The sequence below is a fragment of the Mirounga leonina genome, unplaced genomic scaffold (assembly GCF_011800145.1).
Source record: "Mirounga leonina isolate KUSES-001 unplaced genomic scaffold, KU_Mleo_1.0 Mir_114, whole genome shotgun sequence".
Taxonomy (NCBI): Eukaryota; Metazoa; Chordata; class Mammalia; order Carnivora; family Phocidae; genus Mirounga; species Mirounga leonina.
In genome coordinates this window covers 36,285,316-36,299,426 of record NW_023270265.1, presented here as the reverse complement: position 1 = coordinate 36,299,426, position 14,111 = coordinate 36,285,316, and the positions used below count along the sequence as shown (strand labels likewise).

Sequence of the window (14,111 nt, the reverse complement as noted above, 5' to 3'; positions counted from 1 at the left end):
GGAATAGCATAAATTCATTCTATAAAATATCCCCAATATAGGCTTCCTATATGGGGAAAAATATCAAGGCACAGAACAGCAGTATAGTGTTAGTGTGATATTATTTATGTAAAATGCATACACATGCACATACACAGTCCTCTGTACAGGCCTAGAACGGTTGGATACGTCTCGGAACAGACAGGAGGGAGCCGTAGGGAAATCAGGAAAGGCCTGCTGTACTTCATGCATAGATACATACAGTAAGTGGGCATTAATTTCATAATAGTAATAATATAGATAATAACGATCCTAACAAACCACTGAAGCCACAAGCAGAAAATTGAGAATCAACAGTCCTCAATTTTTCAAGCTTTTTGCCACCCATTGGTAGAAGGTAAGCTTTCTGCATCTTAGGCTGCTTGACACCCCAGGTAAGCTTTTATTCTTTATTAGTCTTATTTGGCTTCCATCCCACTGCTTCGTGCTGGCTTGAAAATGTGGACCTCACGTGGCAGGCCTTCCAGAGTCATTGTGTTTCTGAGGATTACGAGCAAGAGATTAAAATTTGACATTGTCTTTAAGCAGTTCTGTTGAACAGGGGTATGTCCTACGAATGGCGACATTTATTTCTTTGTGCTTTAGGAGAGCTTTTGGAAGGAGGTATTGACAAATCAGAAGGTGACACACTTCCCCACGGTCTACGAGTCAGTGTTTCTCATAGCCCTGGACTCCTATGGAGAAGGCCCTGGAGATGCAGGCTTCTGGAAGCAAGTCTACCAAAGGCTGAGGAGGCCTGCCCTTCTTCAGCACCACTTCCACGGAGGAGCAGGTCTGGCGTGGGGCCTTCCTGCGCAGACCCCTGCCCCCTCCTTGGAGGATATTTGTGTTTGGCTCTGATAGTCTCCCTCTTATTTCCCCTCTGCTTGCCCCACACCCCTAACACACAAACACACACACACACGCACACCACTTTCTCATCTTCCAGAGCCCACAATAAATAGTAGTCTGATGCCGTCTTATGAAATCTGCACCCCACGATCACAGAGGAGGACAGAGGTTGCTGGGTGAAATATCAGTGGCCTTTGGAGTTAGAGAACTGGGCTCCCATCCCAGTTCTTTTATTTCCTAACTGTGGGCCTTGAGGGGGAATTTCTTAACCTCCCTACACATCTGTCCCTTTACCTGAAAAATGAGACTCCTGAGAACATCTGTCTCTGGGCTGTGGTTTCGAGTACCTAATAAACCAGTGCATGGAAGTGACAGAAGAGATCCCAGTGAACTCAGGCCACATTAATTCCCTTTCCTGGCAGGATGCCAGGACCAGGGGGGATCAGAGATGTGGAGGTAGGACAGGTCAAGGCAAGCAGATGCTCGAGCACAGGGAGAAGACAGTCAGGAGAGAGATCAGCAGCCAGTGGTGATCCCTGACTGTGTGGGATGATGGGGCAAAGTGTCTGATTCCCCCAGAGAATTTTTTTTAAAGATTTTTTTTATTTATTTATTTATTTATTTATTTATTTATTTGACAGAGAGGGAACACAAGCAGGGAGAGTGGGAGAGGGAGAAGCAGGCTCCCTGCTGAGCAAGGAGCCCGATGTGGGACTGGATCCCAGGACCCTGGGATCATCACCTGAGCTGAAGGCAGATGCTTAACAGACTGAGCCACCCAGGTATCCCTCCCATGGAGAGTTTTTTATAGAGACACCATTGCCAGAGCTGGAGCTACTCCCAGGGTGGGGCTGATCTGACCTGGAATGTGATGATGGATCACTGATGACAAGGGTTCTATTCGGAACAAGGTGGCCCATTGTGGATCCTAACAAGTAAGATGATCAACTGATAAATATCTGGGGAGTCATCTACTAAGTGTTAGCTCTGTACCAGGTTCTACGGGGAGAACAGTGCCTAGCCCTTAGTAGGCACTTGTATTTTTGTTGACTAAGTGAATAGAACATGTAGTGAAGACCTACTATGTGCTTTGGGAGTGGGGAATGGTAGTATGCCTATTGTACCTCATTTAACTATCATACTCACCATGACAGTGGCTTTCTCCTCATTGTGTAAATAAGTGAGGTGAGACTCAGGTTCAGAGAGGTTATGGAACTCACCCCATGTCTCACAGCAAATACAGCAGCTGGGCCAACCTGGCTCCGAAATCTGCCCTCTTTCAATTAAACCATCCTCCCTCCCACCCAGGGCATAAAGAGTTGCTCCCAGATCACGTGATCTAGTTGGGAAACTGAGGCCCAGAAGAGTTATGTACTTGCCCGAGGGGACAAGGTCATTAGATGGTGGAGCCAGAAATCATACTAAGGCCTGCCTCTCTCTAGGGGCTCAGGTTCTTACTGTTGGGTTAACGCTGAGGTGTAGTGCTCATTAAATGCTAGCTATTTGTGTTTTCTTTGGCTTATCGCTCACTTAATAAATTAGAGCCTAAACTTTGTCCTGAGACTTAAAGAGGATAACCAAGGCCTGCTCCTTGGGGTTTTCACAGACTCAGTTCGCGTGTACTCCATCAACTCCTTTTCCAAGTGGAAATATTAACCAGCTGCCCTCCCTCCTTTTCTTGATGACCCTGAAGCATTTGCTTAAAAAAAAAAGGGAGGTGGGGGGGAGGAGTGTGTCTTCCTGCTCTTGTTTTATCCCCTCTGCCAGATCAATTTATTTCCTCTTTCCTGCCCTTTAAAAATTCCTAATGCTAGAATTAGCGGAGGGTGTGAGGGCCAGCAAGGCCCTTTAAGAGAGCCCAAGGCATGTCCCCTTGGGGTTCTGGGGTGCCAGGGCTTTCCAGGACTCAAGGCTGGAGACCCCTCACTCCTTCCAAACTGGCTTCTGTTCTCTTCTGTGCTGGAGGACTGGCCCTTAACAGAGTTAGGATACAAGTCTCAGCTTCTTGTATTCATCTCTGCCACACAGTGGCCAGGACCACAGCCACAGAACTAGTTGGTGCTGAAGGTCTTTACACCAATTGAAAAGATGACCTTGGCCAAGGAGGTCGAATTAGGAAATGGAGATCCCATCCCCTCTTTGCACAATGAACACAATTCCCACTGAAAGCAGCAATGTTGGTCATCGCATTTGCTCCAGCCCCTCTGTGCAGACCTTAGCAGGGAGCTGTGCTCAAGCCCCACGTTCAGGATGTCAGCACGCATATGCATAGGAAAGCAGCATGGGCTGCTGGGAAGAATACGGACCTTGGGGCCCAGTAGGCCTGCCTCTCTTCCTGGCTCTGAAAACTCAGGGGAGTCTGCCTCCCCGCTCTGCTTGTTAAGGAGTGGATGATGGTGCCTCCCTTGCAGGGTCCACTGGGACTAGATGTGTGAAATCACTAGGACTTGCAGTGCTGGGCACAGAGCAGGTGCTTAATAAATGGTCATTTTGTGTCCTGTCCCCAACGGGAACAAATCAACAATAAGTCCTATGTCGGACCACGTGTCCTTAGTCGCAGGTGTGTCCTTTGTGCGTGGCTGAGCGAATCCTAAGCAAGGACAATGAACACACCTGGGCCAGGACAGGCACCATGTCAATGCCAAAACCAGGAGGGAAGGGACTCACTAGGAACAAAGTTTGCGAACTCGTGCCTGGGGCCTGGCATGTCATCTGCCTCATTTCGTCACATCTGATTGTTGTAGAGAAGCATAAATCTTGGGTTTTATGTGAAATTAGTTAAAAACTGCTTAGCTTCTTTTTTTTAATGTTGGGTGTGCTCCCCAGCATAGGCCTAACGACGTACATCTCCCTGCCCACAGTGGCCTTTGGGCCACGAGAGGACTACCTCTGAACCATCTTCTTTTTCTCACACTCCTCCTTACCCCTTTCTCAGATTCCCTGAAATGGCAAAAACCTCACGGCTGGCTCCTGGTGGCTGTGAGGCGGGCGTTCTGCTGGTGGGAGCTGGTGGGCTGGCATTTCGAGCTACACGCACCTTTCCCTCCTCCTCATCGTGGGCATCTTCTCTCTTCCCAGGAATCACCGGCCCCGTGTTTGTAGACTCCCAGGAAGAAAGGCACATGAATTACTCAGTCTATGCCCTACAGAAATCCAGAAACAGGACCCTCTTTCTTCCTTTTCTTCAATATGACAGCTATCAGAAAGTAATCAGGTCCTGGGCAGGACATTTCTCCACATGTAGATGGTGCTACAGGAAGGGACTTGGGAGGGGAGGGTCCTGCTGGGAGGCCAGTTTGGGATTCAGCTCCTGGAACCCACCACACAGGTTGTCTGTAGCTCTCTGAACTCATATGAAGATCGACTTCGGGCCTTTAAAATAATTTTGCCCTTGGTGGTGGTCGTGGCTCAGCCACTTCAGATTCCAGTTTAGAACACAGCACCCCCCACCGCCCCAAGTGCACCTCCACCGGGACCTGGGCCTCCTCTGACACCACAACCAGGCAGGTCTCACTGGCCTATGATCTCAGGGAGAGGCCCTGGCCTAGGGGTCACAGCGCCCCCTCGCAGGGTTGAATCCCCAGCCAGCTGAATCCACTCACCCGGGCGGCCTGATTCCCAAATCCAGAGCTTGGTGGACGCCAGGACCTGGCTGTTGTTCTGGGTTCCCAAGCCCAGGAATCCCTAGAAAAATCCGTTTTTTTCTTTCAGCTCTAAATCAATGAGAAAACTGAAAGGAAACCTAAACCTTAATTGAATTTCTACTTGTCCCCACTGTCACCACCACCCCTAATCCAGATTTGATTTGACACTTTTTTCCTCCCTACTCTCATGGAATTTTAAAGTGCCAAGGTAAGTTGGCCCAGGAAATGCAATAACGATGGCAAAACAGATCCTCAGTGTTGTAGGAAGAGGCATTCTCCGCGTGGGGGGAGATGTTTTTGTCTGTGAAAGGGCAAGGTGCTCTGTAACAAGATTTGTCTATATCCAACATGGGAGCAAATCCCAGCAGCCCCAGAGAGTCGGCAGATTGTTTTTAAATCAAAAGTGACGGGGTTTAAATCAAACGTTTAAGTCAGCTCTTTTACCCAACAGAAAGATATTGCCCTTCCATGAATTAGATCATCTGCAGGTGAATTTGGAGAGTCTAGGTGAGGTGCGGAAATCGGATGGGTCACCAAATGTTTCAGTAAATAGTAGAGTAGAATAATAGTAGAGTAGAATAAATCAAGTGAGCCCTGACTTTCAATTGTCTTTTTTTTTTTCAAAGACCCATGAGGAATTTCTCCATGATTTGTTGGCCCCATGGCTCGCTTCCTGAAGACAGACCCAGCTGTGGATTTTACAATGAGCTCTGTGACCCCGCACCTGCTTCTACGGGTCAGGGAGGGTGCTCGGAGAAGGTGGCAGGTAGGGATTCTCCACGGGAGGGGGTCTCAGCAGCAGTGGTGCTTTTTGTGTGGGGATGTGTCCTGTGCACTGTAGGATGCTTAGCAGTGTCCCAGGCCCCCACCAACTACAAGCCAGCAGCACCCTCTAGTTGCAGTCACCCCCGAAATCTCCAACATCGCCTGCCTCCCCTGCAGAGAACCTCAGCTCCAGGGAAACCTGGCTCCTGGGATGTGAGTCTCAGGGGCTTCATTTCTAAGGAGTTAGAGAGAGTCTGAACAAGGGAGTGTTGCATGGTGGTTAGGAGCCCAGCCCTGGAGCTGGATGGATCATAACTGAGAACAACTCTAAGGAGAGCACATAGGAAATGTTCAGTCACCACCATTCTCTACAATGGACGTTTCTATACAAAGGGGGAGGTGAGTGTAGTTGCCATGGGAACCGGAGGGGGGGTTTAGAAAAGAATCCTTGGAAGAGACAAGTCTGAGTGGACCCAGTATATCCTAGCTTGGGCCCCTGCCTTTGAGGCATCTGCTTGGCAGGCCCAGCCAGGACCCGGATGTGCTCACTTCGGTTCTTCAGCAGGCTGTAGCAATGACATGTCTCTGCCCTCCAGGTGTGACTGCTGTGATCCTCACAACGACCCTCCTGATTACTGTCCTGGGAGCTGTGATCATAGGTCTGATTTTAAGGATGCAGAGTGGAAAATTGCAAAAGCAGAATAAAGACATATGGTGGCAAATCAATTATGATGACATCACCATTCTGGCCCAGAACAAGGTGAAGCCACACCTGTGGCCCAGATAGCCATTTCCTGCTCACTGCTGGTGATTTGCAGAAGGGGCCTCATCTAGGAGTTTCTGAAAGCTGAGGCCGACTTATTTATAAAGTGGGTGCTTAACAGAGTCTTAAGACCCACATTCTGCTTCTGGGCCTCCCATTTCTTCCTTGGTGAATATCTTTGGGGGACATCATTTCTGGGCATCAGTTTTTCAATACTTTAAAATGATCAGATGGTCCCGAAGGTTCCCTTCAGCTCTATTACCCTGTGGGCATAAGAACCCATACGTCCTGTTCAAACATTAATGTTGTCTCCTGGGCAGCATTTAGTTATTTTCAAAACCGCATTAACTCCTTTGATCTACTGATGACAAAAACAGTTAAGATTCTTTTGCTCAATACACACACGTTAGACATCGACTGCAGGCCAAACATAGTGCAAGGCATGACGACATACCGCAAGTGATGTCTCCTGACGGAGGCAAGCACTCTGAGAGACGTCCGTCTACATGGTAAGACAGAAGCCCTGCAAATGGGAGTAAATGTCTCAGCATCGTGAAGGCTTCAGAAAGGAGGTGACATTTGGGTAGAGTGGTTTGTCAGTGGGGAGCAGGAGAGAAGGAACACAGGATGTGCTAAGATGTGGGGCACTCAAGACTGGGAGGCTTGGCACACATTTAATAAGCATAATGTTATTTGATAAGTATATAACATTTGCATAATTTCAAAAAATACTACTATGACCATCTTTTATGACTTAGCATATTTTCGCTTGGAATTCTGAAGTGTCTTTTCTTTCTTTCCTTTTTTCTTTTTCTCTGTTTTTGTTATTAATATTAAACAGTGCACTCTTTGCAAGCGTATACTAATTATTCTGGAACATTTATTGCCCTACTGGAAATGTTAGTGAGAAATGTTTTTTAGAGTAGAAAGATAGACTTGGGTTTCTGTAGTTTAAGAAGAGCTCTTTGTTCCTGGGGGGAGGGAGAGAGAGAGGGGCTCAATTTTACCTTTATCTCAATTTATTAAAAACCTACAAGTGCAGGGGCGCCTGGGTGGCTCAGTTGGTTAAGCGACTGCCTTCGGCTCGGGTCATGATCCTGGAGTCCCGGGATCGAGTCCTGCATCGGGCTCCCTGCTCGGCGGGGAGTCTGCTTCTCCCTCTGACCCTCCCCCCTCTCATGTGCTCTCTCTCTTTCTCTCTCTCTCAAATAAATAAATAAAATCTTTAAAAAAAAAAAAGCTCTAAAAAAAAAACCTACAAGTGCAATGAATTTTATTTTAAAGATCAGTCAGTTTAGAATTTCAGATAGTACTTGCTCAGGAGTACATGTTACTCAAGATATTAAGAGAATAACAAGAATCTATGTACTTGAACAGATGTATGAATCTTAAATGGTTCAAAGCAAAAGAAAAGTGTTCTAGAATGTTGTTGCTTGTCAAAAAAAAAGCACCAAGGCAGACCAAAGTATACACGTTTGTTCTAACAGACATTTAGGTTGACTTTAAAGATGAGGAATACATTATTGTCAAAATCAAACATTTCTCTCATGTTATGTATATGTCATTCCTGTTATATAGGCTTTATTTTCAAAATTGTCATTTGTGGTAGTTGTTTCTTTTTATTGGTATCCTTATATATACTATTCATTCAATGAGTGAGTTAGGACTTTCAAAAAAAAGGTGACTTGGAGGTACCGACGTCAAGGAGGTCCAACATGTGAAGACCAGATTGGGATTCATTAGCAGGTCATTTTCAAATGTCCCTGGGGATTCTGGGGCTCACTGGTCTGGCCAGGGGTGAACAATAGATTGAGGGTGGAGGTGTGACGGAGAAGAATCCTGAGCCTCCTTCTTCCCTCTTCAGCCAAAGCAACTCTGCTTTGTCCTACCTGGTTTCTGCATTAGGTTTCCAGGTAAGACTCTCCCTGAAAAACAGGGTTCCTCCGTGTTAAACACATTCTCTAGGTGTTGGGGAGGCACTGGGGGTATGAAATAGAGCGGTCATGCGGTCAGATTCTCATTTAGAAAGAGGACTCTGGCATCAGGTAACACATCTAGGTAAGTGCCAGAGTCAGAACTTGAATTTGGGCAGTCTGACCCCAGAGTCTGAGCCAGGACACTGTCTGTGGTGGTCTGGACCCAAGAGGGCCATGTCGCAGGGAAGCACTCACACTTTGGGTCAGAGGATCAGGATTTGAATCCTGACTCTCCCATGTATTAACTGTGTGACCTTGGCACTCATTTTCCTCACCCGTAAATGGTACAGTCTCTTCGGTACTTGGTCATGCTACTGAGAACAATGGAATTGCTTCCTGTCTTACAGCCATCTCGGAGAGGCACACCTGTGCCGAGAGGGGACAAGAGTCATTCTTCTGGTGTGATGGTTTCTGGGGACGCCAGTTCCTTTGTCAAGAGCCAGCAGGGGCAAGAGCTCTTTTATGCCCCAGTAGGGCTTTACCAGGTACTCCTGAGGGCGAAGTGGCTGCCTATAGGTCCTAGTGTGTGTCTCTGTCCCATTCTCTGCATGTCCTTTCTGTCTGGCAGGGTATTGTGAATAGAGGGACACTCCAGGTAAAAGCCAGGGTAGTTCTGTGACTCCAGACTTGTGCTTCTCAAACTTGAACTTCTAAAGGAGCCATAACGGTCTGGGGTGTGGGAGAGAGGCTGAGAAAGGCAGGCAAGGATTATGCTTCAAGCTTCAGCAACTGCCAGTCCTTCTAGCACAGCGACAACATTACCCACAACTGATTCCTCAGTGCAGAATAGCAAGGATGCAGAAGTCCATGCTCCAGGACGACAGTGTCCAATAAGGTAGCCATTCACCACATGAGGCTAAATAAATTTAAATTAATTAAAATTATATAAAATTTAAAATTAGTTCCCCAGCATCCTAATGTTTCATAGTCTTCACTCCTTTAGAAGTTCAAGTCCCCTGGGTGAAAAATATGTGAAGAAAGAAAACCCCTATATTTATTCTTTGAAATGGAAGTCCTGGAGAGTAGGGGCAAAAGCTCCAAACAAGGGGAGACTTGTTCTTTGCCCTAAACTGGATTTAGCAAAGATTGGAGCCAAAGCTTTCTTTATGCAACTGAACTTATGTTTCTAAATATTTACTTGGGTTTTCCAACTACAAAAAACCATCTTGGATATCATCACTCATCAAATGCTAAGGACCTTTATGAATACAAAACTATTTTTTTTTAAAGATTTTATTTCTTTATTTAACAGAAAGAGAGAGAGAGCACAAGCAGGGGGAGTAGCAGAGGGAGAAGGAGAATCAGGGTCTCTACTGAGCAGGGACCCCAATGTGGGGCTCAATCCCAGGACCCTGGGATCATGACCTGAACCGAAGGCAGATGCTTAACCGAATGAGCCACCAAGGTGCCCCAAAAAACTGTATACTATGGTCAAGTAGCAATTTAGAGATGGCAGCCAACAATCCACAGCGTATCTGTATTGGTTAAGCCTCCTGAAATGTTTGTCCTCCTTTCCCTCAGACACCATCACTGGGGTCCCCACCTCTGTTGCGCATATCATGGCGTCCAAACTCTTTAACACAGGCTTAAGGCTCTCTACCCAACCTACTTTCAGAAAAATTGTTTCTCCTGGCTTAAATCCTGTACTCATCCAATGGGTCTTGCTGCTTATACCATACGTGTTTTGCCCTCAGACAATCCATGCCTGCCGCCCCTGCCCCACTCCATCTGGTACCTTCCTGTCCTTCGGGGTTCAACTTAAGCATTTCCTCTTCCAAGGACCCTCTCCTCCATCCCGCAGGGGTCCCTGTATCCATGGAACCCCCATCACAGTCCTGAGTCTTTTGCAATTAACCCCATACTAAAAGTGGCAGATCTTGGTTGACATTTAAATCATGTTGAGGCTTACCTTCTCTTGTGTCCAGATTCTCTCTCTTCTTCTACGCCAATTTTTCCAGCTTGTCCTATGATTTGTGGTGAGTGATGGACTCTCTAAATGCAAACTCAATAGTAATGACAGACAAGAAGATATGCTACTGACTGAAAGCTTGATATGTGCCCAGGTTTGAATTAACAGTGTTACATATTTTAACTGACTGAACCCTCGTAAGAACCTTCGAAGATGGGTTTTATTTTATTTTATTTTTTTTAAAGATTTTATTTTTATTTATTCATTTGAGAGAGAATGAGATAGAGAGAGCATGAGAGGGGGGAGGGTCAGAGGGAGAAGCAGACTCCCTGCCGAGCAGGGAGCCCGATGCGGGACTCGATCCTGGGACTCCAGGATCATGACCTGAGCCGAAGGCAGTCGCTTAACCAACTGAGCCACCCAGGCGCCCAAAGATGGGTTTTATTTTTAATCTCCATGGTACAGATGAGGAAATGGAAGCCTGGAGAAGCGAAATCCCTTGTTCAAGATTATGTAAGCAGTAAGTAGTAGAAATGGGCTTGAACCAGGTATCAGATTCCAGACTTACACTTGAGACCTCGGCTCACTATTCCTCTGAATGAAAATGAGATATTACTGTGTAATAGAAACAGAGCATCCTTAAAGGCAGATGTTCAGATTCTGGCTGTACTACCTACAGATGTGTGACCTTAGACAAGTCACTTAACCTCAGGGACCTCATCTGAAAACAGGCTAGACATACCCACCTCGCAGGACTGTGTTGTCTGGTAAATGAGATCTCATGTGTTGAGCAACTAGCTGAACGCCTCCATGAAGGTGCTGCCCTCGGGCTGATGTGGGCCGTGAGGAGCTTGATGGTCCCTTTCGTAGGTGGCTTTCTTGCTGGTTTTCCTTCTTCCCTTAGTCTTTTCTGAGTGGAGCTTTTTCTGGATCATCCTAGATTAAGAATATTCCACTTTGTCTCTGGTTCCAGGGAAACCATGTGGCCATCTGCTATGTTGGTGACCAAGCTAAAGCCTGGGTCCGGAAACCATCTGTGCTGCAGGAAATCCGGCTGGTGAGGCCCCTGCCCTCGGAAAAGAGAAAGTAATGATGTTCTCTGGCTCTCTGCTGCCAGCTCCTGGTTCTCATCTGGAAATGCCCCAGGCCACAGGACCAATGGTGGGAAGCTGCTTCCCTTACCTTGGCCCACTACCCCCGTCCCCTGACAGCCCAGACATTAGGCTTCAGATCCTTTAGCCTGACCCAGGCACCTGAAATCTGGGGCCCCTTCCAGCCTTGTTCTTTCTCCTTAATTTTTTGGGTCTTAATTCTATCTCTCCATCCTCTGTGTCTCCATCCTCTCTGCTGCTCACCTCCCTCGAACCTGGTCCTTGGATAGAGTCAGATTCATGGAGTCTGATTTCTTGCCCAAGATCTGTGACCTGGCATGCCCCCCTCTCCCCGCCACTGGCACTGACAGCCAAGAACATCTGGAAGAAGGGCCAGGTCTATGGTTTTGGTTAGACTTTGATCATTCCTCTGGTTTATTTGCTAGAGGCAGGCTGTCTGGATATACCTCCCAGCTCTGCCACTAAGAAATTGTATGATCTTCAACACATTGTTTTACTGTTTAAGCATCAGTTTCCTCATCTGTAAAATGGGAGCAGTCATAGTTCTTTTCTCACCTTTTCTCTGTGTGAGAATTAGCTGCATGTATGTCAAGCACATAGCAGAGCTCCTGCCACAGGAGACATACTGTAATCATCAGCTACTATTATTATTTTCAGGTGTATGAATTAAGGCATGAAAACATTGTCCCCTTCTTTGGTATTTGCACAGAACCACCCAACATCTGCATTGTCACCCAGTATTGCAAGAAAGGGAGTCTTAAGGCAAACAAACTAGTACATCTTACCTCGGGTTCGAGTAGCAGCTAATAAAGAACCTTATCGATGTTTTGCCCTTCATCCAAGAACAGTTCCTCTCGGGTCTAATCGAAAGACCTGAATTATCTTGTTGGGCCACCTGCAGGGGATATGATTAGCAGTGGAATTGCCAACAGTCCGGTTTCCTCTGCTCTGGGTGGAAATTGTCTGAGCCCGTTAGCATCTCTTAAGACATTATAATCACTTCCAAATTATGTTTCTGGACTCGTCCTACCCATGGTATGTGACCATCAGCTTTATGTTAGGAACAAGGAAGTATTTAAAAGACTCCAGACCAGGTGACTTTGTCAACGTTGAATCAGGTTATGATATCTCCTGGGAAATTTCCAGGACTGGCTGTCAAGTACTCTGCCTCGGGGTGCAGTGGTTCTGGTCAAAATCATCCAATGTGTTAGAATCAGATCCATTCAACATGTGAAGCTCCCTGTGCTTCTGCTAGAGTCACGGGTAGTAATTCAAATAACTGTTTTTTCAGAATGTTTTGAGAAACTCAGATAAGGCGATGGATTGGATATTCAAACTGTCATTTGCATATGACATAGTCAATGTAATTATCATGTAAAACTCATTTAAAGAACAAATACCAGTGTTTTTGAGTTGTTCTGGGTCTTGGGTTAAACTGAACTGTAATCTTTCCTGAAAATTCTCTCTTCCTCAGATCTCCTCAAACAAAATGATTCCACTTCTAAAATTCACTGCTTCAATCAGATTTTCCATTCTTTTCTCCCTCCCTGATTCCAAGTAAATAGTGAGAAGTATTTTACACTAGAGTTGAAAGGGATGCTGGGCTTATCCAATCGGGAAGGAGTAGGATATTTACAGTTCAGGCTGCAACTTTTTACCCCAAAGAAAAGCTAATTATTAGACCATGAAGCAAGCTGGGGAGGAGGATTCCTAACACCCCTTCCTTCTGCCTAGTTTTTGATTCCTCTCCCCAGAAAACGGCCACAAAGCTGTCGAGCTGAGAGGTGGGCTGGGGATGCAGACCTAGGAAGGTGTATAAGCAGGCAGAGTCTTTACTTTGGGCAAAGAGGGCTGTGGTGTCTGCAAAAAAAGATTAATAATAACAGTAGTAGTAGTAGTAGCTAAAATATATTTAGTGCTTATTTTTGCCTACTTTCTATCACTTTGTGTATATTAACTTATTTAATTCTCACAACAAAATATAAGGTAGAGCTATCATTCTATCCACTTGACAGATGGAAGGTGAGTAGTGGAGCCATGTCAGTGTGGACCAGAATCCTGAGGCTGTCCTCCTCGCCCTCGGCTACAATACAGCCGCTCTTTGTAAGCTCTCTGTGCCTGCTTTCGCCATCAGAGGGGACCACTCCAATGACATGGGTCTTAGTGAGGAAGTCCCTCAGTCTGACACACGGGCAGCAGGGCAGGGCTGGTCATCATCTGTCAGTCAACAGCCCATTCATCAACCAAGAGACTCTTCCAGGCAAAACCTGGCCTGGGTGTTGGGAGGGACACAGGGTGAGACATACAGTAGAGGGCTGGTGGCTCTTGGAGTGACTTTGTTAAGTCACTTCCCCTCACTGTAGGGGAAGCTTCCATGTGGGTTTAAGAGAAGAGGCTGGTCTGATTGATATCAAAGAACTTTCTTTTTTTCTCTAGGATCTAATTGCTCTTTACTTTTGAGAAGTTGTCTTACTTGTGAAACTTTGGTATCTTAGGCTTTAGTGGGAAACCAGCATATTGTCATTACCAAGAAAGGCAGACAACGGAAGCCTCCCATAACAGGTCCTCACAGACGACCCTGGGCCACCACTGTTTGTTAGTATTTCAGTAAGACTTCATTGAACATCTCTTAAGGGTTTGCCTTACTCTGGGCACTTTCATAGGAGAACAAAGACTTGTTTTTAATCTCTGAATGGGTTAAAATCTAGCTATAGAAAAAAAAAGTCAGGAAATGTACATGTAAAATTAAGTGGTGGAATGGTTAAAATTAGGAGGATCTGATGTGGCATCCTCTCCTACCCTGGGCTCCTCCTTCCTTCCCTTCACCCCCTTTCCCTTCCCTCCCCACCAAGCCCAGGGTAGTACTCTAGACTCTGGGGATCTGTCTCCTGCTGCTGACATCACATATGTTGCCTCTGAAGAGAAACTAGTAAGTTTTCCCCAGGTAAGGTATGGATAACAAATAGATTTAGCTTTTTCAGTTGGCATTTGGTTTTCAAGAGGTATTAACCCAAAAGTTTCTCTGAAGAAACACTGGGGTGGGTGAGAATGGCACTCTGAAAGGAAAGTCTC

At 46.2% G+C, this 14,111-nt stretch overlaps 1 protein-coding gene across 1 annotated transcript in view; it reads left to right on the top strand.

The window, feature by feature from the left end:
• Positions 1–14,111, top strand: part of LOC117998496 (guanylate cyclase 2G-like) — a 39,419-nt gene that overhangs the window by 5,782 nt on the left and 19,526 nt on the right. Inside the window, 7 exon segments of the mRNA XM_034987254.1 lie at positions 625–777; positions 779–818; positions 5,876–6,039; positions 8,366–8,503; positions 10,901–10,984; positions 11,697–11,801; positions 12,331–12,402. Of these exon segments, the coding sequence (XP_034843145.1) occupies positions 625–777; positions 779–818; positions 5,876–6,039; positions 8,366–8,503; positions 10,901–10,984; positions 11,697–11,801; positions 12,331–12,402 (756 nt within the window).